Below are 17487 nucleotides of genomic sequence, written 5' to 3' on the forward strand. Positions count from 1 at the left end.
AAATTTAATTTAATTTATTATTTAATTTATTCCATGCAAAAAACAAATTCAGGGCATTTTGTTTTCATTATATATCCACTAGAGGGCCCCTCACATCCAACATTGCAACATCCATCAATAAGCTAATTCATTTCATGAGTAATTGTTTGTGATATTTTTAATAGTTATGTGTGCATTTGCAGTCAAAACAAGGGCAACAGTAAATGTGTCCCAAATGGTTTGTTAGCTGTGAGCTGAAGGCCAAGTGCTGACCCACAAGTTCAGCAGCTCAAGGCTAAGCCTTCTGGAACGTTCCACTGAATGTGCTTCTGAGATCACAGGCACGTCAGTGCTCTGCATTCAGGGATGGCACTTACGTAACAAGGCTTTGTAGAGCCCTGACAGGATACAGTGAAACATGTGATACATCCAGTGCTCTGGAGCTAGAGAGGGGAAATCCCCTCATTCTACAGTTGGCTGAAACAGACCTATGGTGTGATTTTTGTTTCAATAGTTCCACAAAAGCAAAAGTAAATCCAAGAGCAGAAAGTATATGTTATGAATGCAAAACAGAAAAAAATATATCAAAAGTATATATTTTTAATATAATTGGTTATTTGAAACTTATTTTCATTTGCATTTTGACAAGTTTTTGGTTCCATTGTTTTTGTTTTTTTGGATTTTCCCAATAAGGTCTTTTGCTTCTGGAATCTCTCTTTGCTTCTGCTTCATTTTTTGCTTCTGACTTTTGGAACACATTTCACGTGTGGGAGGGTCTTAGATGAAGGCGTTCCTCTGCAATCTCCATTGATCACTGATTCCGGACTGACACAGAGCTCTGAGACCGCCTCTGGGACCAAGCCACGCCCACCCCACCAGCTTCCCAGCGTTTTCAAACATGGCGGAACGCGGTGGTTCTGTTTCACAGCAGCATGTAAACTGAGTTTTACCATTAAAGTATATACGAAGTTTATAATTAATTGCTAAATGGTCTGCAGATATTGCAAATGTACACTGTATAATAACTACATTAAGCATGCTCACCAGCACGAGCTTTTTAAAATTTTAGTGAACTGGATGGAGAGAACATTGATGTGTGGAAGAAATATGAGTATTTGCAATATCTGGTATGGCGACGGACGGGGGGTGGGGGGCAGCTGGTGTACGAGAGGTGATGCCAAATATAGTAAAATCCATAATAGTAAAAAATACCAAAATTAAAGCCAAATACCAAAATTAAAGCAATATTGAAAAGTGGCCACCCTATATACAACCAGCTTTGTTCACTCAGTTTTTCAGTGTTCTGCAGGTACCACACATCACATGCATCTTGTGCTGTCCATATTTTATTAAGAAGTGAACAATATTCATTGAACCATTGAACATAGAGATACTAAACATAATACATGTCAGACATGACATTCAGACACTGTCCGACTCAGAGATAAAAACAAAAAGATTTTAACTTGGAGGGGTGGGAGTAAGAAGAGTAGTCCATTGAAACGCAGAGTGCGGATTAGTTTCCTTCTCACTTTAGACCCGCGGGGACGCTAACGAATGATCCAGGAGGAGCGAGTAACTAGTCGCTACTATTGTGAATGTAGAAAAACTGTGACAGAAGCTACAGCAGCGATTAAATTAAAAATAATTTAAAGGCTAGCTTTAAACACGCTCTTCCCTGTTGACTTCTCTCACGGTAATGTCGCGCTGAAAAATATTGACCTGTCTTGTCAATATATGGAGCCAGATCCGTAAACGCAAGCCGCTTTCGCCATTCCAGATGGCTCAGTCAAAACCATTACGTCTTAATGAACCAATAAATAACATCAGCGGCAAAAATGTGTGTAAAAAATACCAGGGTTCATCATTTAGAACTACAAAAAAATCTTGTTTCTTATTTTACTATCTACCTATTTTTCATAAGAGTTTGTTTTACCGCAAAATATGAAAACTTCAAAACGGCGAATTTCGCCGCAAGGTGACAGATTTTCATACCTGCATCCAGTTCACTAAAATTTTAAAAAGCTCGCGCTGGTGAAGTGTGCTAAATATTAACTGCCATGCTTAATGTAGTTATTATACAGTGTACATTTGCAATATCTACAGACCATTTACCAATTAATTATAACCTTTGTATAAACTTTTATGGTAATACTTAGTTTACATGCTACTGTGAAACAGAACCACCGCGTTCCGCCATGTTTGAAAACGCTGGGAAGCTGGTGGGGTGGGCGTGGCTTGGTCTCAGAGGCGGTCTCAGAGCTCTGTGTCAGTCCGGAATCAGTGACCAATGGAGATTGCAGAGGAACGCCTTCATCTAAGACCCTCCCACACGTGAAATGTGTTCCAAAAGTCAGAAGCAAAAAACGAAGCAGAAGCAAAGAGAGATTCCAGAAGCAAAAGACCTTTCCTGGGAAAATCCAAAAAAACAAAAACAATGGAACCAAAAACTTGTCAAAATGCAAACGAAAATAAGTTTCAAATAACCAATTATATAAAAAATATATACTTTTGATATATTTTTTTCTGTTTTGCATTCATAACATATACTTTCTGCTCTTGGATTTACTTTTGCTTTTGTGGAACTATTGAAACAAAAATCACTCCATACAGACCACTCATTAAAGGCAAATGCCAGAGCAGACAGATCAGGTTGCAGTCAGACCTAGTCTCCTCTGTCCTACACATAACTCCATGAGTCAGTATAACAAGACAGGTTTAGGGGTTTAGATCACAGGGCCTCTCACAGATGCATTTGCCCGTACATAAATTTATTTATAAATATAAATACATATTACGAATCATGGAAGAATTTATTTAAAAATCTTATTTTTTATATATAATATATTATAATAAAATATATATTAATTATAATTTTTACAGTAATTCTACATATTCTGATTAATGCTACTTTGCGAGTACGTGTTTTTTAAATGGGCAAAAGCAGTGACATTCTTCAGGTAATGGGCTCCCTGATCATTTTGTATATAATTTCAAGAGCAGATCTGACATGCTTCAGGAGAACAGATCAGAAACATTCCAGGAAGTGGATCAAACACGTACATATAAAAGAGCCATTAAACAATGGCCAAACCCAAAATGAACTCTCTGGGCCACATAAAAAAACAATAAGATTAAAGTTAGGATGAAAAAGCACGGGCCTAAATTAGACACAGGAAGAGCAGAGATCCGGGGTGACCAGGGTCACTTACATCATCCTCTTTGGTCCCGCCCCAAAAGTTGGTTCCTCCAGCATAGCTGGGGATGTTCAGCACAGCGATGCCCTGGAGACTGGGGAGCGGGATGTACTGTCCATCACACTGCAAAAGCCATAACACAACAACGGGCCTTTTGGAACTTCCGCGTAGAACAGCTGAACATTTGAACCATTCAAACTATCCACATCAAGCCAAGGGAGACATAAGCAAGCATTAATGTTGCAGCATGAGCAAAGTACTGAACTATTAGATGTGGGTCGTTCATAATTTAATCATAATTTCTATTTCATTTTGTAAGTCCTGTTCATAGCGTTGCATCGTAAAATGGTTGCATAGTAACATGCACCATAACATCGTTTTTTAATCATTCCGATGATGACGTAGAATGACCCGTCTGTCCAGGGCCAGGCTTGCCCTGTGAGTCCTTCATGTTGTACCTCCAACTGCACTTTTTGCTCTAGGTTCTTGTACGTCCTCTGCAGTAGTTCCTTAGTGCCCAGAACTCCATACCACATCATGTTCTTGGTGCGGCTTCTACATGTAGGACATGAAAGCAGGTTGATGTTGTTCCACTCAGAGACAGCTACCCTGCTCTGCTCAACACATAACTCCCCAGGTCTGCGCAAAATGTGGAAAATGTGAATTCTGGTAATTAAACATTAATCAATTGCCCAGGTGATAGATCAATCAGGTGATAGACCAGGTGATAGATCAGATGATAGATCAGGTAGAATGAAGCTGCACCTGCACTTCTCAGGATGCTCTTCACGCTTGTTGTTGAACTCCAGTGAGATTTTGGCATCCAAACCAATCCCAAAGTAGTTGTTCATGACGCACTTCTCCAAATAGCCCTCACTATGGAGCAAGCCAAGAACAAATTATGAACAATCACCATCTCACAAGACTGGTGAAAATGTAGAGGTGAGTCAGAGGTTCTTACAGTGAATCCAGGTCAGGGTCAATGAAAGGCGTGGCTCCAAATGGGTCAATGTTGGCAAGCAGCATCTTACTGATGATCGAGCTTCCAGCTATGGAAGCTGCAAGGCCTGCTCGCAACCCTGAAGACCAACAGTGTGTCACACTTCACTAGCGAAGGGGCAACCGTCCATGTTCTTTCCATGGTAACATGATGCAGTTTATTTGTTCCATGACTTGGTGTTAGTGGTGAGGGTGTGACCTACCCGGGCAGATGATGCGTGTGTTGAGGACAGGTAGGTTCTCCTTGCTCGTGGTGAAGGGAGGGATGGAGAAAGAGCCACAGGATTGCGTGCTGCGACTCACGCGGCTTTCCGTAGGTGAACAGGGTGACTTAGCCACTGTAAGAGAAAAGCAAGAGGGTGCTTTAACATCTGTGGCACCATCCAGAAGGAGTGGATAGCCACCCACAATAATAAACATGAAAAAGATATAAGTAAAAAAAAATGAGACACTGTAGAAAGGAATGTCTCTGGTCACGGTCTCTAAAAGACTCTTTCACAGCATTCTTCACATTCTGTCATCTGGTGTAGTAAAATATGGTTTTGAAAATGAAAAAAAAAACATTTGCAAAGGTTTCATTAATGCTATATGATTTTCCATTTGTAAATGTGAGTTCAATGACTCAGCAAACAGCAAAAAACAGGCCAACAGCTATAGGCTGGTTGAGCGATCAGGGGTCACCAGGGGACTGAGTGAAGCCTTGAGTTCACATCCAGCCTTTTATTCTCTCCTGGATACAGCCAAGTGGGAAGCTGGCCTTTCTGTAAACAGGAAGTGCCACAGTCCAGCATACAATGACATGCTTCTTATAGAGACAAATAGATCACACATAAACTCTAGGCCACACAATTACAGCCCATACACACACACACACACACACACACACACACACACACACACACACACACAGCCTATAAACACATACACAGACACACACTCTTCGAATCTAAACCACACACACATGCACAAACACTCACTCACACACTTAAACACACACTTATGCAAAAGTGCTTGCACAACTGAGCAATCTGATAAAATTACAAGATTACAGTAATTCATCACATTAAAGGCACAAAAAGAAACTATGTTACAAGCACAAGACTGCTGTGCACATTGCTCATGACCGTTAGTTTTTCAGGGCAAGATAATAAAATGCATCTATAGCAGATTAGAGACACTAGAGGGCAGCATCACTATCCGTTTTGAAATCAAGGAGTTTCGTGGACATCTTTTTCTGACACTGCCTGTGCACTGACAGGTGGGTGGGTGCCATGAGAAGAGGGCAGGTGTGGGTCTGGCTGGGTGGCTGGGCTGAACTCACGGGGCAGCGTCTCCATCTCCTTCGTGTCCTCATCCTTCTCACTCTCCTTGTTTTCTTCCTCTGTGTCCTTCTTGAACTCACCAGGAGACTGCAGCTCCTGCTCCTCTGTGTGGGCGTTCTGCTCATCCACCACTAGGAGGCAGAAGCAGGACAGGATGGGCAAAACATTCCCCTCAAAACTCTGAGATAAAAGTGAATGTTTGCGGACCTGCTAACCTGTCATTATAGACCGATGGCACACAACAGAGACACTATACCCTCACTGCTGAGTTTGTAAATCAGCAGGACATTCACTCATATTAGTAAGAGTGTTCACTTCAGGAGGTGTTCAATTTAGCGGGAATTACTTTAATATAGCATATCCCACTGTTCACTATAGTGGGGGTCTGTTCATTTTTGTGGGAGTGCCCTTACTTTTCTCTGCTTGCTCAATGATCTGCCGGATCGCCTTCTTCAGGCTGTTAGCCCGGAGCATGAGCTGCTCCCGCGGCCGCAGGAGCTCGCGCTGTGCCTCCTTCTCCGTGGCGTTGTGCTCCAACTTCTCCTTTAGCTCCGTCAGTGACTCCTCACTCAGCTCCTCCTCCTCAGCCAACTCCTCCTCACTCAGCTCCTCCTCCACAATGGGCGGAGTGGTGAGAGATGGAGGCCTTGCAGCCTGGGATTCGGCATTGAGCGTCTGCAGGAGCGAATCCAGCTTCTCGTTCAGGACGGCACACTGCACAGGGGGACAACAAGCACACAGCTGAGTGAAACACAGACAGGACACACCACAGACAGGGCACACCACAGACAGGGCACTATGCTTCAGCAAAATACATTCAGTGAGCCTCTCCACACTGGGCCAGTGACAGTGTGAAACAACTGTGTGCTCTGCTGTTCTCTCACTGATACTTGATTCTAGTGTCCTGTGCCACACAGTAGTGACTATTTCATACAATACTGTAATGAACATCATAGGACACTGTGACATTGTCAGTGTCCCTGGGCAGCGTGGTGGCAACATCATAATGTGTACAGCCATTTGACAGACTGGTGGATTTCTTCACTACAACAGTCCACATCATCACATTCCTCTATACAGAGCACATGCTCATCCTCCATCACTATGGGGGGGTCAGTCTAAGGTTGTCATCTGGGACAACAGAAGCTCCCACCGGGTTGCCCAAGTACAAACTGCTTCATTGAACATCCATGATTTGTTATGGTTCACCTCCACCATACTCTCCATTCTTCAGTGCTATTGAGTTCTTTTTGAGATGGAGGTGGTCGCCAACCCCACCATCGCATATCCCTCCTCCAGGTGATGGAGGAGACTTGTGATGACATTTATGGGGGAACATACAAGGGGTGGACACATCACTCCAGAAGGTCCTTCCCCTGCTATGTGGACAGAGAGGACATCAGCTGTGATGTTGATGAGATCTTGTAGCCAGACCCAAACAAAACAAGATGGACCCTAATTTTGTATATCGAAGTGACAAGCTTTTGGCTTTTGGTATCTATGTATTGCAGTATATAGTGCTCCCATGGAGCATGTGTTACAGTATATACACCATGTGTTACAGTATATACAGTATGTGTTACAGCAGGGGTGCCCAATACGTCAATTGCGATCTACTGGTCGATCGGGAAGGAAGTTTGGGTAGATCGCATGACATTAAAAAGTAGGGGATGAATGTATTGTCTTTTGATTGACATACAGGGTAGCCAATCTGACGTCTGAACTTCTGACCACCTAGGCATTCACGTTAAACCGCGCTAACTTGTTCAGTTGCTGCGTAGCTGGTCTCAAATTTATTTAAACTTAATACAACAAAGGTATAAAAATGAGTGCCATAGCTGGTCCGAGTAAGAAGCCTAAAACCTACCACTTCATACAGAATGGGAGGATGTTTTTTTCACTATGTTATATTCTAAGTGCGTTTGTCTCATCTGTCAGTGTGCCGTTGCTATTCCAAATAAGGGAAACGTGGAGCGGCATTTTCAGACTGTTCAAGCATCATTTCGGGTGAGTCACTTCATTGTTAAACACAGAAGTCCTTCCAATTCCTTGTTCCGAGAAACAAATCGGAAATATTATCTTCAATCAAAGCTCACCAACTACCGAGGAATACAGTTACAATTACAAGTATCACTACAATTAGCGATTCTACTTTATAAATATAAATAAAAATTAATGAAATACTTTATTTATCCGAAAAAGAAAAAAATGAAAAGGAAAGAAAGAATACACAATATTAAATAGTAATAATAATAACTTAAATATGATAATATAGAAGAAATACATTTGTTTAGCATTTTTATTGTAAGTAGATCATTTTGACTTGGTCATCTTATAAGTAGCTCGCAAGCTGAAAATGTTTGGGCACCCGTATTACAGTATATACACCATATGTTACAGTATATACACCATGTGTTACAGTAAATACAGTATATACACCATGTGTTACAGTATATACAGTGGCGAATATGTACTGAATATGCATTAATACATGTAGTGACACTTTCTTCGGTTTCCAAAAAATGCCACTTAGAGCTGCAGACACAGTAATTTCTTCACGTGCACGACATGACAAATTCTTCAAGTTTAAGTGTCTTTACTTAGAAATCAAAAAGGTTACAAATAGAACGCACGTAAGTACGGTAAGAAAACTATATGCTCCTGTGCCTTGCGCAGCTCTGACTAAACTGGTGCTGCACGTTCTCAGTTATGTTATTCTGCAGAAGTGTCATCAAATATATTTATATTAATTATAATTTTCTTAGAATGAATTACACAATGACATGCATTAAGAATAAAATAAATAGTACATATTTACACATTCTAACTTTTATGCTTTATGCTTACATATCCAGCCCCTAATTGGGTATACTGCAAGATTACGCAATTATCAATTAACTTAAACTAAGAGCCATCAAATCAAGACTATTAATAAGCTACAAATAAACAATCTTTAAATAAAAAAGTCCCCTTTTTCATTTGACTTCTTGCAATAAGCATAACTTATGCACATATCTCTCTAGGATGCTGTTTTTTGTTTGCAACTTCACACGGCGCACAGTTCCACTGAAGTCAGGTAGGACTTGTATTATTCTTCCCATTATCCAAGTGTAGTGTGGAGATGAACTATCGACTACTAGCACCACATCTCCAGGTTCAAAGTTCCTCTTCTGTCTCGTCCATTTTTGGCATTCCTGGAGGAGGGGGAGATATTCGCGAGTCCATCTGCACCAGAATAGATCCGCAAGATATTGTACTTGCTTCCAGCGCTTCCTTGTGTATAGATCATCTGGTTTGAAGATTCCTGGTGGTAAATTAGGCTGTCAACAACAGGTGGAGTTGGGGGTCAGAGGATCCAAGTCGTGTGGATCATCTGACACGCTGGTTATGGGTCGGCCATTTATTATGCTTTCAACCTCACAAAGAAGTGTTTGAAGGCTGTCGTCGGTGAGGGTCTGTTCCTTAAGCAGAATGCTAAGAATCCTGTGAACTGAACGGATTTGCTGCTCCCAAATCCCTCCTTGATGTGATGCTGCTGAACTATTGAAAATCCACTTGATGCCTTTCCTTTGTATTGTTTTCTCAATTTCTGATTGGTTCAGGTTTTTCAGTGCCTCTCTCAATTCCTTCTCAGCACCAACAAAATTGGAGCCATTGTCAGATCGCATTATGGAGACCTGCCCTCTTCTACTTACAAAGTGACGAAGGACATTGATACAGGCACTTGTGTCCAGACTGTCAGCCACCTCAATGTGCACTGCTCTGATGGTGAGGCAGGTGAACATCACACCATACTTTTTGACAGTGCTCCGACCCCGTTTCACTTTAAATGGGCTGAAGTAATCAATTCCAAAATTTGTGAACGGCGGCTTGTCTGGTACAAGACGATCTTCCGGCAGAGGTGCCATTTTCTGTTCACCAACTCGTCCTTGTCGTCTTCTGCAAACCGTGCATTTGGATACAAGTTTTACTGACGGCGGAGGTTGCTTGTGGGATCCAAAACTTCTTCTCTTTCACTGGGTCCTTTTCCATTTGACTGATTGCCATGTGCTCATTTTGCCCCATGCTGTATTTTTACAGATAAACCCGTAGTTGTCTGCATCTGGCTTGTGTTTGCCTGCTCCTTGGATCATCGCGATACTGAGTCTGCTACACATACAATCTTTTTCTTACAGTTCTGGCTAATATGACCTTGCCTCAAACACCCGAAACATAGTCCCTTTGACTTTAAAAAGTGAAGACGTTCCTGGTTCTTTTTCTCTTTAATCTTGTTACAAGTTTCCAATGTGTGGTTTCCTTGACAAAATAGACATGGAGTTTCAAAAGAAGGTTCTATCGTGGTTGAGCTTGCTTGCTTTGGTGTTGCAGCTGCACTTTCCTTTTCCACTGCCACATTGGTTGCAAAGCTTGCTCCTTTTCCTCCACTCTTGTCCACTTTCCCAATTTCCTTGCTTTTTCCTGCTGGTGGTGGGTTTTTGCTTTGGAGGTCTCCAAAGAGTGGATCCGTGGCCACCTTAGACTGTCGGTCAATGAAGGTGACGAGGTCGGCATATCTTGCTCGGTGTCCTCGTTTCTCCTTAATTTTAAATGCTTCATTGCACCAACTTTCTCGCATCTTGTAAGGTAGTTTGGATACCACCATCCTCATATTCGTAGGATTATTCATTTCCTCCATCGATTCGACATCCTGCATCGTGTTGCAACAACCAGTTAGGAATAAAGCATAGGTCTCAAGTGCTTTTCCATCTTCCGCCTTGATTGGTGCCTACTTTAAAGCTTTATTGATAAGCGCTTGCAATCACCAAGTCATCTCCATAATGTTTCTTTAAGAGCTCATTTGCTTCTTTGAACCCCTTGTGTGATGGTCTGTGTTCACAGCTTCGAACAAGCTCCTGCGGTTCTCCTGCAGTGAACTGTTGTAGGTAATACAATTTGTCTTGTTCACTGTCCGTCTTCTGTTCAATGGCTTGTTCGAAAGATCTAATGAAAGATCTATAGGTAAGTGGATCACCCTTGAGCACTTGTCACTTTTTTCTCTGGAAGCTGAGCATACTGCTGTTGCCTAACAAGCATCTCTGTAATAGTTTTGGTTTTCCATTACTTTCAGAAGGCCAAGCATGCTTCCATCATGCAGTTGCACTGCAGTGTTTAGCAATCTGATGTCTTACATCTTGCAATGGCCTCAGTGATGCCTGGCTTCTGTAAGAAGGCCTGATCTGAGAGAGAGACGGTGTTTTCCTCTTCTTTCACTCTTACACCACCTGCTGCATGAGGGCGCAGGTAGCTATTCATGCCATCCTCTGATTTCTCATACTGTTTCAGTATTCTGACTTTTGCTCTTTTTTCTGCAATAGCTGCATCGAGATCTAACTTCTCTTTAGCCGCTATAATGCGTACTTCTTCCATTTCTAACTCTTGTTTCTTCTCCAGAATAGCAGCACGTTCTACTAGACCAGAGAGCTTGGCCTCTTCAATAGCACAAACTGATGCATGAGAAGACACAACAGTTGAGCGTCCAGCACATGAGCCCTTCTTGCTTAGTTTATTGGACTTATGGCTCACTTGTGACACACTATCATCAGGGTTTATCTCTTCCTCAGCTGGTGATTATTGGTTTGTTCTTTGTAAGCTCAAGGTCTCCTGCTCCATCCATTTGTCAGTTTCTTCAGTAAATAACTGATAACTGTCATTTTAGGCTCAAAGCCTCTTTCTCATCTTTAGGTAAAAGATCTCCTAATTGTTCAGTGATGTCAACAAAATCTTGGAGAACTGGATTAAATTCTTCCTGCATTATTTCTTTCACTGTTGGCAAATTATCAGCTAATGTGATTAAACTGGTAACTTCCCTCCTTAGAGTTGTGAGTCGGGCTAGAAATCCTCTCCTGGAGCCAAGTAGCCTGTGCAGTTTTTTCTCAATTGCCTTCTCAGTTAACTTGACTGGCCGTTTGGTGGACATTTTTTCAGTGCCAACTGTTTCAACATTACCTTCCTCCATATTTCTTTTCTCAATAAAGCTGTGTGCAAATTGTGTGCATATGAATCAAAAGTATTCCAATAACACTTTTCTTTATCCAATAAATGCTTCACAGTTTCCGAAGCACATGGAGCTTTCAATAATTTTCGGTTTCGACCAACAAGTTAGCATGAATTTGCAAGTCACTGGTTAGCTAGATAGCATTAGCTTCTTGGCTTACCGTAGCTTAAAACTAGCACAGTCGTGGCTTCCTTCTGTCTAGCAAAACGAGTCTTTAAAGGCAAATCATCCTTTCATATATTAATTCAGCAGGCTTACCACCTCGGTCGCTTTCAGTAAATCCTGATGCTCCAGTCTGAAACACCGTTCAGTTGTATTAACTGATGATTGGCTCCTGATTAGCATCCAAAAAGTTCGGTTTTCAATCACTCTTGGTCCGTCCGTGAGCAGTTTTCTTACTAACTGTAGTGACACTTTCTTCGGTTTTCAAAAAATGCCACTTAGAGCTGCAGACACAGTCATTTCTTCACGCGCATGACATGACAAATTCTTCAAGTTTAAATCAAAAAAGGTTACAAATAGAATGCATGTAAGTATGGTAAGAAAAAACTATATGCTCCCGTGCCTTGCGCAGCTCTGACTTAACTGGTGCTGCACGTTCTCAGTTACGTTATTCTGCGGAAGCGTCATCAAATATATTTATATTAATTATAATTTTCTTAGAATGAATTACACAATGACATACATTAAGAATAAAATAAATAGTACATATTTCCACATTCTAACTTTTATGCTTCATGGCTCTTACAATACCTGTATATTTATGAATATACTGTACATGTATATGTGAGTATTATGACCAGTGGTGGACAGTAATGAAGTAAATGTAATTTGTTATTGCACTTAAGTAAATGTTTTGTGTTTTTTTTTTACTTTACTCAAGTATTTCCCTTTTTTTGTAACACTACATTATGCAAAAGCTGTCGTTACTTCAGGCATCATGTGTTCAACAAAGTAACGTCAAAACAAAAGAAGAGCAAAGCACGTGAACCAATCAGCGTTGGGTTCAACGACTCTGCAAGCGCACCAATTAGCATACAGTTCAACGGTAATGCACACACACCAATCAGCATACAGTTCAATGGTAATGCAACAACATACAAATTTGAAAGAAAATATACCTACTTAATGAAAAATCTAACAATATCTGGCAGCAACCCATTTCTTTGAGTTTCTTTGTGTTAAAATAAGTCCGATGTTATCATTGTGTCCATGGTTAGTTAGCTAGCTAGCTAAGTAGGCTATTGATAGTACTCAACCCAAAACTGCCTTAGCATGTAGCTAGCTAAGTTAGCTAGCTAGTTATTTGTTTTACCATAGTTCATAGTATTTGGAGCTTCCATCTAAATCCATTGATATTGTAAAATAATAAACATTTGAAGATAGAACTTTATGTTAGAAAACAAATTATATTTAGTAGGTTTTACATGCAGAGCATGGTGCTAAAACAGTTAGCAGGTAGCTCCTAGTTGATATTTTGTCTTAAAGTTTGTGCTTTTGCATATGCTAAAACTATATAAGGTATATTCCGCCGAATCAGTGCCATTTCCATCCCCAGGCAATTACATGTATAAATGGGCACCAACAATAACTGTAAAATACATTTTATTATAATTCATAATGACTTGTACATTGGCATAATGGCAAATTTAAGGTATTCAATTAAAAACATTAATAAAAACAACCTAGAACACTGAATAAAACCATTTGTTAGATGTCCCCACTCTCTAACTATACACTTTACCGTGAAATATCATTATTAAAATTCTACAGATTATTTTTTTTTGCATTGTTGTATGATTCCATATCCCATCTATACTTTGAAAATATTTTTTTCATAAGAAATCCTGAATATTTAAGTTAAAATACACTTAAAATAAAATAAAATTTGTGTCCCTAGGTTTTCATTCAGTCCTGTTACCATATCACATTACCCCATCAGAAAAATTTGGAAAGTTCCTCACATCACATGTTCAACAGGAAATTGCATCAGTTGGATCTTTTGAAGGTCATGGGAAGACCAAAAGTACGTTTTCTCCTTGTCTTTTTCTGTATATTTGATCATATTGTAACTATGACTGAGGAGATCAATCTTAATGTTATGTCCTGTTACCTAAATTAATTCTTAGATGTAATTTGTTTATTTTTAAAATACACATTTTGGGAAAATCACTAGAATGTGCTCACTGTCCTCATGCTATTACTATAGCCACAATGTAGCTATATTTCATGTTTTTGCAAATTCTATGCTAAAAACTCAGTCCTGTTACTTTCAGTCCTGTTACTCATATAAAGAGTAACAGGACTGAGTGCCTGTAACAGGAGTGAGTAGAGGCAGCCCCGTCAACAGGGGGGGACAACCGGGTCTGTTGTCCCGGGCCCTAGGGCCAGGGGGGCCCATCAAAGAGCCCAGCAATTTATTTTTTATTTAAAGTCTATAATTTTTAAATAATCTTGAAATCTTTCATTAATATAAAATTATGTACTCATAATAAGCTCAATGGCTCAAAAATATGTTTTTTACCTATCTGCATTTTTCCATTAAGTGCATACACCCCCGCCTCCCACTGGAAAATGGTTTGATCCAGCACCGACTGTAGCCGGCCGGTATCCACCCACCAGCGGGAAATACAGTGGTGGATAGTTAAGGTAAATACAGAAATCTGGAGCGCAGAAAAGAAAGGAAAAACATTTACCTGACGAATTTTAAAGTTGCATTGTGTTCCAGGTTTGAAAAGTGCTGGAATTTAGGGTAAAGTACTTGAAAATGCTTGAAATTGTAACTACTTCGTTTCACAACAAATAGCTGTCTGATTGAACAGTTCTCATGAAGACGTTAAGATTGGGCGTTTTGAAAATAAACAACCATTAAATAATGTGATAAAAAGCGAATTATTTCGAATCATTTCGAGTATATGTATAAATATTTAACTTAATTAAGTTTAACGTGCTGGAAAATATTGAAATGGACCTTTAAAGTGACGTACACGTGCTTTAATTCCACCTTATAAAGGTGTATGAACCCTACAAACATGACTTTGTTCATTGCGCGAAGTTACAAAATTCGAGAGGTGCACGACCTTGCGAACCGACAGCACGCGAGGCCCTGGTGCATGGGCGGAGCCACTGCGATTACGTCATTTTCGCGCGAACCCTCGTGCTGCTGGGGGGGTTCACATGAATCTTTCTTGTCCCGGGCCCCAGCAAGACTGTCAACGGGCCTGAGTAGAGGCCTCTGGTTTATTGATTTATTATTGTGAATATTACATACATTATGTAATACTATTTTAGGGTGACCATATTTTTGTTTGGTAAAACCAGGACACCGGGGGGGGGGGGGGGGGGGGGGGGGGGGGGGGGTGGCGAACGTAAGTTGTCGAGCGGGGGGGGTGGCAAAAGTAAGTTGTGGAGGGGGGGGGGGGGGGGGGGGGGGTGGAGAACGTAAGTTGTTGGTTCTCCGCCAGTTGAGTATGATGAGGCTCAGGGATTCCGTGTCATACTGCGCCGTGCTCAGGGTCCTAGTATCCCGGGATATGAAATACGGACATGTCCCGGGAAATACGGACGTTTGGTCACCCTATACTATTTGGCCTTTTTAAAGGTTTTACATGAAATTAGTTAAGATTCAGTTTCACAATATGGATGCCATACTTACAGGGTGCCAATCCACCACTAAGTGCTACAGAAAAGCAGCGATGCTATGGTGCTCGACGTGATGCTGACCCAGAGAGGAGAGAAAGATATTTAGAGAAGGAACGAGAAAAATACAGGGAAGACCTAGAATCAGGCAGGAAGAAAAGAATCAATAACCTAAGTGATAGAGAAAAGCGCAGACAATGCAAAAAGTGGAGGGAAACATATCATAGAATCAAGGACAGGAAAGAGGCTCTAGAACATCTCATCACCCCTCCACACAGTCCCCAGATATCACCAGCACAAGCTGGACATCCACAATGCACAATGATGTTCCACCAATTCCGGCAGACAAGGCACAGGGTCTGGTTCAAGTAGGGTGCAAAGAAGTAGTGGTGTTTATTTAATCCATTTATTAAATTTAAGATTTATTTAAATCATTTGGTTATCAACTTAGAATATCATGAAACCAATGTCCATACTTGTATTGTGTACATCGTGGTGGAGGGCAGCTCCATCACACCATCCAGCATGAGGATGCATCAGGCAGTGACCATAGCCCGAGGAGAACTGACATACAGGGATGTCAGCTGCATGTGCACAGCCAAACAAAACCTGACCTGTGACTGCTTTAATTCAAAGCATTTCAAATTCAGTCATCAGACGACTCCCATGGAAGCCATGGAAGTTCAGTGGCAAAGTCCTGAAGTTGTTGGCAAATGGTGTGTTGTTAAGTACGAGAGTGACCTATACCCAGGCATCATCATAGATACAAGTGAAACACATGTTGAGATCCGTTGCATGCACAAAATAGGGGTCAACAGGTTTTTCTGGCCAGCACGTGAAGACGAGCTTTGGTACTTTTTTGAGGATGTTTTGTGTATTATCCCACCCCTGAGGCCAGTCACAGGTCGCTATATGGAAATTAAAAAAGAGCTCTGGGCCAGATTAGAGAAGATGTCTTAGAAAAGGCCAGAGAAGTTCACACACACACATGGCACATGTCCCTGTTACTCAGTGTTCATTCCTGTTACCCAGACTTCATTCCTGTTACTTGATTATTCTTAAAAAAAAAATAAAAGATAAACCACTTTTTTTTCAATTATGTTTGGTCCATAATTTATCTATTTGTTTAATAAATTACATGATATAAAAAAATATTCATTTCAGGTTTGAGTCTTCTTGAAAAGATAAAAATGGCTTTGCATCTTTTCCAAAAATATAACATGTGTGCATATATAGTGATGTTTTAGTCATAAATATAAATTATTTGAACATGTAGTCAACCATTTCTTTAAAATAAACACTTTCTTGAGGCAAAATCGAAGAAATTAGCTGGCATTCTTTTAAACAGGCTTTTTAAATGTCACGCAAGTTTTGGTAACAGGACTGAGAAAAATGTAATTATCTTCGGGTTAGAAAGATAAAAAATAAAAATACAGCTTGTAAAAAATAAAATACAGCTGTCTGAGATTGACCAATACATGTTTTGAATAGTTAAATATATGTGTTATTAGATCCACACTTACAAAAAGATACAAAATTAAGTTTCATTTGGAAGAGTTCCAACATGCAAATGGCACCCATTCGGTGGAATGACCCATAACTAAATCAGGGGTGCCCACAAGTTTTCAGCTTGCGAGCTACTTATAAGATCACCAAGTCAGAAAGATCTACCTCGCCTCGGGTGTAAATTGTTGATGGGGGGACGAACGTAATTTGTTGACCGGGGGGGTGAACGTAAATTGTTACCGGGACGGTGTATATATATATATATATACAACCATCAGTGCAGATGGACGATAGCCTGTCATTCATCCACTACTTTTTAATGTCATGTGATCTACCCGCATTCCTTCGCGATCGACCGACACTTCCTTCGCGATCGACCGGTCGATCGACGTAATGCACACCCCTGAACTAAATTATTCTGTATCCTATTTGGATTTTGGAGTAAAATACAGGAAATGTTTATTTTACTGATCAAATAGAAGGAGATTGATTTCTGAATTTGCATTTTCAAATAAATCTTTAACCAAAATATTGCTTGTTTGCAAAAAGTAACTTCATAGCAACTTGGTCCTACCAAATAGAAATCACATGCCTTCGGTGTTTTCTGCCTATGATAATTTTAATAAACAAACAAAAAAAGAATAGAATTAACAATAATAAAAAAATAAAATATTTGTGTACAAAAAGTCAAGCTTGTCCACATTAATTAGTTGATTATGCAAGAGTCATGGTATAGAGATAACAGGTTATTAAAGCCTTATTGATAGAACCTAACTGATGGAACGTTACTTTCAGTATTTAAGTACCTTTG

The 17487-nt window shown here is 40.4% G+C and overlaps 1 protein-coding gene across 6 annotated transcripts in view; it reads right to left on the reverse strand.

The window, feature by feature from the left end:
- Positions 1 to 17487, reverse strand: part of dgkh (diacylglycerol kinase, eta) — a 109530-nt gene that overhangs the window by 28579 nt on the left and 63464 nt on the right. For all 6 annotated transcript variants that reach the window (XM_076985310.1, XM_076985311.1, XM_076985309.1 and 3 more), the window contains 7 exons: positions 5911 to 6211; positions 5497 to 5628; positions 4379 to 4513; positions 4138 to 4255; positions 3942 to 4052; positions 3635 to 3731; positions 3192 to 3299 (listed from right to left, as the gene is read on the reverse strand). In XM_076985310.1, the coding sequence (XP_076841425.1) occupies positions 3192 to 3299; positions 3635 to 3731; positions 3942 to 4052; positions 4138 to 4255; positions 4379 to 4513; positions 5497 to 5628; positions 5911 to 6211 (1002 nt within the window). The remainder of the gene's footprint in view (positions 1 to 3191; positions 3300 to 3634; positions 3732 to 3941; positions 4053 to 4137; positions 4256 to 4378; positions 4514 to 5496; positions 5629 to 5910; positions 6212 to 17487) is intronic.

Source organism: Brachyhypopomus gauderio, unplaced genomic scaffold, assembly GCF_052324685.1.
Source record: "Brachyhypopomus gauderio isolate BG-103 unplaced genomic scaffold, BGAUD_0.2 sc40, whole genome shotgun sequence".
Classification (NCBI taxonomy): Eukaryota; Metazoa; Chordata; class Actinopteri; order Gymnotiformes; family Hypopomidae; genus Brachyhypopomus; species Brachyhypopomus gauderio.